Here is a 7,684-nt window from a genome sequence, read left to right as displayed (position 1 = left end):
ACACTGGCTGGGAATCCAGTCTCTTAAGAGTATTTCACGACGGCCTTTTCCCAGCAGTGCCACTAGCTTCTTGTCTCATGAGGGTACACTAGGGGGCCATGCCAGAGGGGTTTGATGTGATGGTACAAACCAGGACTGCCCTTTTCTGGGTGAGCTACTTGAGGAGTGGTCTGAGGCCTGCGGCTGCAGGTTGTTTGTTATGGCATGGCCTGAGCAGGCAGGGAGGAAGGGAGAGCTGGAACTGATCGGTCAGTGTCTGTCGCTGGCTGCCTTGGGCCAGCTCTCCTGGTGCGGAGCGGCAGGGAGGCTGAAGGCGTATGCTTCCCCTGCAGGAAGTGCTGCTGTTCCCAGCGATGAAACCCGAAGACAATAAGAAGGAGGCTCCCTGTAGCCCAGCGGAGGAGGGCACCTCGGTGTGACGGCTGAGCCAGGCCGCGTGGGACGGAGCCTTGGCTGGGCGCCGGCTGGGCGGGGGGGGAGGGGGGAGCGGGCGGCACGGGCGTGCCGGGCCCTGTCACCGATTAAACTGCGCTGAACTGCCCGCTGCCTTCTCGCGTGTTGGGCGGGGGCGGGGCTACGGGTGAGGCGGGACGAGGCAGCTCGGGATTGGTCGGTGCTGCGATCGAGCAGAGGCCCGCGGCAGCGCTTCCGGGTGAGGCGGGCCGGCGGGATGCTTGCGGACGAGGTGGCGGCGCTGTGCTACGAGCGCTACCGGGCGCTGCCGCGGCGCGGGAAGCCGGAGCGCGGCCGCGAGTGGACTCTGCTGGCGGCCGTGGTGCGGCTCGAGGCCGCGGGCCCGCGGGGTGAGCGGCCCGACGGCCGCCCCGAGGGAAGCAGGGTCTGCCCTGGGGGGACGGGCCTGCCCGTTGCGCCCGCGAGGGAGGGGGCTCTCCCGCCACCGCCCGCGGCAGAGGGGGAGGCCGGCGCGGCCCAGGACTGACCCCGCTCGCCTGCCGTGGCCGGCCCTCGCTGCCACCGCTGCTAGCACGGCCCGGCCCGGCCCGGCCCGGGCTAATAAAACCCCTTCTCCCAGTCCCGCGTCTCTGCCGTTTTGCTCGAGCCCCACGTGCCCGTTGCTTGGCGGGGGCGCGGGCGGGGGTCTCCTCTCCGCTGCGCCCCGCTTCCCGCGCCAGGGTGACCCACCGAGCTGGCTGCTCCGCCCCGGGCGGCTGCAGCAGGCACTTCCCGGCCAGCTGCGGGTGCTGGCGCGGCCCCTGCAGCCTGTGCAGCGACATCTGCCGCTGGCTCTTCCCTGAAGCCCTGGTTAAAAGCTGCAACGCCTCGCCCGCTTTACGGTGACAGACCTGGCCCGTGGTTTCTGAGCGACCAGCCGGGTGCTGCGTGTGGCAGCCTGGGGGTAAAAAGCAGATTGCTCTGGCATCGCCCCGAGGACCCGAGCCAGGCACTGGTCCCTCCCAGGTCTCCCGTGGGGGGGGGATGAGCCTCCGTCCCGTCCCCTCTTTGTTCATGCTTTCTCCTGGCACCATGCTCCGTTTTGGGGCCTCTGGCGCTGCCTGGTGAGGAGGGCTCCCACACCAGAGGTCCATCCTTGCTGTGGCTTGTGTCACGGTTGGTGTGACGCTGCGTGGTGAGCGGCCCTGCTCGGCCAGCTCTGCGCGGTAGTCTGCTACGTACCCTCTAGCCCGGTGCCCTGGCGCATGGGGCTCCCTGTCTGCTGCCTGAGATGTTCCTATTCGGGTGGTGAGTTTTGCAGCTGTTCTTTCAGCCAATGTTGTTTCCTTTTCAGTAACTAAGGAAGTTGTTGCTATGGGGACTGGAACAAAATGCATTGGCCAGACAAAAATGAGAAAAAGTGGTAAGTGTGGTGCAGAAACCAGCACTGGTCCTGGCCTCCCCGTCGCTTGTGTCATTGGCATGAGCTCAGTCTCCTGGACTCGAGCAAGGGCACAAGACAAGCACCCGTCCCTGTGGAGCTGCTGAGCTCGCCCGTCCACATCCCCTAAAGGGAACTAAGCAGAATCCATGTACGTGGACACTTGGGTCCTTTAGGCTCTTAAAGTGCCTGCTGTGTTTAAAAAGAAAAGGAGAAGAAAACCTTAGATCTGTTCTAGTCCAATTCTGTTAAGTGTGGTGCAAAGGGCACCACAATAAGAGCTACTTACTGACCAGGCCCAGGCAAGTGAGAGTGGTGCCCTCACTTCATTGTGTGCAGCAGACCTTTACACAGCAGTTAGTTATCTATGGTAGATCCTGAAGATGCCGAGGCTGTGAGAAGTTATTTCTCCTTGCTCTGCATCGTCACAGACTGCACCAGGCTGCTACTCCTTGGAGAATAACTGTCTCTGTAAATCATGTTGGAAAACAATCTGGGAAAAGGATGACCAAGAACTTGTCAATACAGGGCCTAGAGAGCAACGAGTCTAGGGTGCATAAGCAATGGAGGATATTGCCAAAACTGTGTCCTTACATCAGTGTCCTCTGGAAAATGCAGGACTTGTCACCCCATCTCCTGGAAGGTGACAGGGCAGAACTAGGGGGATTCAAAGAATAACAGTGAGAATGAACAAGGGCCTGAAAAACTGAAGAAATATTGACAGACTGGGATTGTCACTGTCAAGAGAAAGCTAATGCTGGGGAGATGCCAAGTACATGGATAACGAATGGCGTAGCAAAGGGGGGACGGAAGGTTCTGTCCCCCTTGTCCCACAACACAAAGGCAAGGGGGTATTCCACAACATTAAAAGGAAGGGAATTCAAAACTGATAGAAATACTGTTTCATGTGAGGCATATATAAATTGCAGCAGGAAGGTGTTCTGGCCAAAAACTTTACAAAATCTGGTCGAAAAAAGATGGGTTGTAGTTGGGCTATTGAGAGTATCTAGTGTTGCTAATGGCATGTTTGAGAACAGGTGGAAACCTTGTGTCTAGGGCTGAGTCGATCCCTGACTCTTAGGCAGCTGTGTGAGATTGATGATCCCAGGTTTGCCAGCTATAGGATCCTTGCACCTTCCTGCAGAGCTACACTCAGAGACAGGCTGTGGGAGTAGGTGGAATTTGGGTCTGTGCCACTGTGGTAATTTCTGTATTCGTAAGAGCTAAAATATTTATTCTGAGATGGGAAATGTGTTGTGCTCAGCTGCTCATATCTGCATTAGGTTTTAGTAAGTCAGGTTTTATTTTTGAGCATTGTTTTTTCCTAGCAAGGCTTCTGTTCATAGACATGGGTGCAAGTCTGCTGGTACTCTAATGACTTGACTGTGATTGGGTTTTTGGTGTAGACAGGTTATCCCCAGAAGCAGACAGAGTTCCTTCAGCACCAGTCTAATTTGATTCTTATGAAGAAATTTTCTTTAAAACAAGTAAATGTTTCATTTTATTTTTCTAATAAATGTTTCTCATGTAACTTAAAAACCTGTAGTGCATTAGAAAAGCCTCTTTATCAAACACCAAAATATCATTGCTGGTTTTCATAACATCTCCTGGCATGGGAAAAGTTTGTTTGTGTGGACTCTTAATCTTAGCAAAACCCTCTGAGCAGGGCAGGTAACTCTTAATGTCCATTCCTAGTGCTGACATGTGGTCCTGCCTGACTCCACTACCTTCAAAATGTGTAATACTAGATAGAAAAATGTGGGGAATTATGTCTGAAATGTCTCTTGTCATTTGCTGTTTTGCGGGGAAGAAAAGTGTGGTTAAGAATGCCATCTTTTAGCTCTGCAACCTAAAAGCTTTGGGGAGTTCATGTGTTCCCCAAACTCAATATCCAGTTTGGTGAATAAATTCCACTTTATTTTCCAATGTGCATATTCTCCTCATCACTATTCATGGCACCTGCTTCCTGCCTTCCATGCAATGAGGTTGACAAAGTTCTCCCACCCAGGTACTGTCCCACCCTCCTCTCCTGTGAGATCTGACTAGAGAACCTAGCACAAAGAGGCCTTAGGCGACAGTCCTTTGTTGGAGGCATGCAGTGAGTCACTGTACTGCAGGGCAGAAGTGTGATGGGAATCATTTGGGACAGATGGGTGGTTTAAATATCTGGAGGTAGTGCAGCTGTCTGAATCAGGCTGGGGAAGGTCTGCAGAAACAGGCAAGTTGTCCTTGTTAGATACTGCTGTACTTGCTGTTGCACTTGTTTTGCTGCCCTACATGCTGCTCAACGTCATGCTTCATTACAGACCTTTTCTGTGCTTTGCTGCAGGGGATGTTCTCAATGACAGTCATGCTGAAGTTGTGGCCAAGAGGAGCTTCCAGAGGTGAGGCACTAAGCCCTTAGTGTGCTGTTACCCAGTCCATGTCCTGTGTAGTCATGCCTGGTTTCCTCAGGATGTTCATGTTCCCATGATATAGATGCAGTGAAATACCCAGAGTGCCTCTTCCTCCAGTGCATGAAGCAGGGCAGTTCTATCTGCATGCAGGCAGCACGTTCTCTTGTTTCTTCTGCAGGCTGGTCGGCTGCAGGCCCTCCCCTGTGAGTGGGGTATGCTTTTTGTAGCCTCTCAATTTCCATGCTTGCATGCATACCCTGCTGGTAACCTGGCCAGGGGTTCATGGGCTGTTTCAAAACATGATTTTTTTTACTCTGTTTGAGGTTGTGAGTGGTTCTCAATCATTCTCTTGTCCATCAGGTATCTCCTCCACCAGCTGGGGCTGGCAGCCTCATACCAGCGGTGTAGCATCTTCAGCCCAGGGATGGAGACTGGGAAGTGGAAACTCAAGCCACACATCACTTTCATTTTCTTCTCTAGCCACACTCCTTGTAAGTGCAGCATTGCTGCCTACTCCCCTGCTCACTTCTGCCTGATGACCCTGTGCCATCTCCCCCTCTATTTTTGCTGGGTCAGAGCAAGGCAGTGCTCATCTCACCTCCATAATGTGGGCCCTAAAGCTGTAGTGGTTTGTTTAATGCATAGCAGGGAGCGTGTCAGTCTCTCCTGTTTTGGGAGGAATAGGTCAGCGGTTTCTTTTGCATGACCTGTCAAACTTGCCAGAGGCTCTGTTGGAGCATACTCAAGCCTGTCTCTTTTCCAGATTGATTTACTTTATCTGCCTTTTCACCTGTCAGGGGAGCCAAGTATGTTTATGTTCTGTTCGCTAGTGATGGTCTGTACCTTGCAAAGTTCGTTTGAACTGAAATGCAAGACTTTTCTTGTAAGAATTACTTCAGAGTAGATTTATGCTCTGACATAAGAAGCCCAACAATATCTGAACTGAAGAGGTTGCATTTCTGGAAGGACACCTGTCTGTGAACAGCACAACTCCAAATAGGCCACAGATATGCTTGATTGAGACTGAGCTGGCTGGGTCCAATAGCAGATCTTCAGAAAAGTAACAGAATTATGAATTTACTTTAGATTCATAGATCTAAAGTAAATCTATGAACCTAAAGTAAATTAATAATTCTGTTACTTCACAGTCTTTCATCACTTAGATGCAAGAACCTGTGGTGGCTTTTCCTTTGCCAATATGGATGCATGAGAAGAAACTGCATTTTCAAGTTTTAAGTGCTGGGAGAGAGAGAACATGACCCTTAATATCCTTCTGTCAGCTGTGCGTGAACCTCTCTGCATTCCAAGTTCATCCCTCAGCTTTGTATTTAGGGTCTGTCAGTTTAGCAGAGTGGTGGAAGGGTTCCATTATTGTGTGAGCGCATGCTCTTACACTCTCTATTTTAATGTTGCTGCTGTTTTGATCCCAGGCCCTTCTCTGCTTAGTGCAGGTGGCTTCTAGCATTTCTTTGAGGTATGCTGAAGCCATAGGAGGAGCATAAGTTGCGTCTGAATTTTCAGGCAAGACAGAGCGGGCTCAAAGTTCTGTAGGTGTAGTGTTGTGTAAAGAACTCATTGTTCCCAATGCTTAATCCATTTTCGTGAGGTCAGGTCCTTGCAGGGTGTGGCTTTTGCCACATCAGTGAAAGGATCTGCATGGGTCAGTAGCCACAAACAAGGCTCTCCTTGTCAGCCTGTGCTGATGTGGCTTCCTTTCTTCTAGGTGGGGATGCCTCCATTATTCCCATGAGTGAATCAGAGGACCAGCCTTGCAAGCCGGTTGGTTTAGAAGATGTGATGAGACAGTCAGCAGAGTGTGGTATGAACTGTGACCCCTTGGGTCCAGAAAACAAAAGGAAAACAGAGGAAACTGAAAGTGAGCAACTAAGCAAAAGAGTGAAAGTTGTCAGCAACAATTGTTCGTGGGGGGTCACTGAGGGGCCAGCTACTTCACAGGTTTCTGGGAAACAAGGGAGTTTACAACACGCAGACCCCAGCGCTGCTGCGTCCACTGAAGGTGGACAAACAGTGAGTGCAGTAGCTGCCCAGGAGGCTGGCCAGACGAGAGCCAAGGTGGTGGATGTTTACAGAACTGGAGCTAAGTGTGTGCCAGGAGAGCTGGGTGATGCTCTGGGGCCTGGGGTTGAGTACCATCACGTGGGATTGCTAAGAGTAAAGCCGGGCCGTGGGGACAGGACGTGTTCCATGTCCTGCAGTGACAAGCTGGCTCGTTGGAACGTGCTGGGATGTCAAGGAGCCCTTCTTATGCATTTGCTGAAGCAGCCAGTGTATTTCTCAGCGATTGTTGTGGGGAAGTGTCCATACAGCCAAGAGGCCATGCAAAGAGCAGTTGTTGAAAGGTAAGGAACCTTACTTGCTTGGATTGGGGTCGATCAGCGATGCCTGAAGCATGAAGGTGCGTGATGGTGCCTAGCAGAGGGGATCTTTGTCTCTGTTGGACCTTACTAACCCTCCCACCCAAATCTACCCTTATGTCAGTCTGGGTGTGGGTCTGAAATCTTCATTGTTTTTTTGGATCGTCAAACAGCTAGATCTGCAAGGGATGCTATCTGGTACTGGCAGCTTCTTTCATTGTGAGACTAGCTATTAGAAACAGCTGCAGCATTAGACATGTGCCTGTTCATGCTTTTATACGCCCAATTATGTTTTATCTTTATTCATATTCCCCAGGGGCACGTCTGTGAGGGGCCGGCAGGGGAGTTTCTGCTTCGGGGCAATCAACATGGGTTCATTAGAGGCAGGTCCTGTCAGACCAACCTGGTGGCCTTCTATGACCAGGTCACAAAATCCTTGGACGCAGGTGTCGCGGTGGACGTAGTCTTTCTGGACTTTAGGAAGGCGATTTGGACGAGGGGGTGAAAAGCACCTTGTTCAAGTTTGCAGATGACACTAAGATGTAGGGAGAAGTGAGCACGCTAGAAAGGAGGGACAAGCTTCAACTAGATCTGGACAGGTTACAGGGGTGGGTGGATGAGTATAGAATGGGTTTCAATATGGAAAAATGCAAGGTGCTGCACCTGGGGAGGAAGAACCAGCAGCAGACCTACAGGCTGGGGAACTCCCTTCTTGTCAGTGCAGAGGCAGAAAAGGATCTTGGAGTCATTATTGATGCCAAGACGAACATGGCCCGCCAATGTGGGGACGCGGTCAGGAAGGCCAACCACACCTTGTCATGCATCCACAGATGCATCTCGAGCAGCTCCAAGGATGTGATCCTCCCCCTCTATGCAGCACTGGTCAGGCCGCAGCTGGAGTACTGCATCCAGTTCTGGGCGCCGCACTTCAGGAGGGATGTGGCCAGCATGGAGAGGGTCCAGAGGAGGCCACCCACATGATCGGGGCAGCAGGGCAGGTCCTACGAGGAGAGGCTACGAGACCTGAACCTGTTCAGCCTCCGCAAGAGAAGGCTGCGGGGGGGTCTAGTGGCCGCCTG

The 7,684-nt window shown here is 52.2% G+C and overlaps 2 protein-coding genes across 13 annotated transcripts in view; both read left to right on the top strand.

Moving 5' to 3' along the window:
• Positions 1-540, top strand: part of KARS (lysyl-tRNA synthetase) — a gene marked incomplete at its 5' end in the record, with an annotated part of 11,600 nt that extends 11,060 nt beyond the window's left edge. Inside the window, one exon of the mRNA XM_025192253.1 lies at positions 333-540. Coding sequence (XP_025048038.1) covers positions 333-419 — 87 coding nt within the window. The remainder of the gene's footprint in view (positions 1-332) is intronic.
• Positions 541-558: 18 nt separating this feature from the next.
• Positions 559-7,684, top strand: part of ADAT1 (adenosine deaminase, tRNA specific 1) — a 28,906-nt gene continuing 21,780 nt past the window's right edge. The window contains exons 1-6 of one of the 12 annotated variants that reach the window (XM_025192237.1): positions 732-775; positions 1,748-1,816; positions 4,164-4,218; positions 4,289-4,433; positions 4,591-4,721; positions 5,954-6,590. In XM_025192237.1, the coding sequence (XP_025048022.1) occupies positions 4,167-4,218; positions 4,289-4,433; positions 4,591-4,721; positions 5,954-6,590 (965 nt within the window). In that variant the 5' untranslated portion in view covers positions 732-775; positions 1,748-1,816; positions 4,164-4,166. The other 11 variants (XM_025192240.1, XM_025192236.1, XM_014525866.2 and 8 more) reach the window with 11 other exon arrangements.

The sequence above is a fragment of the Alligator sinensis genome, unplaced genomic scaffold, assembly GCF_000455745.1.
Source record: "Alligator sinensis unplaced genomic scaffold, ASM45574v1 scaffold1060_1, whole genome shotgun sequence".
NCBI lineage: Eukaryota > Metazoa > Chordata > Crocodylia > Alligatoridae > Alligator > Alligator sinensis.
This window is presented reverse-complemented; position numbering and strand designations above follow the sequence as displayed.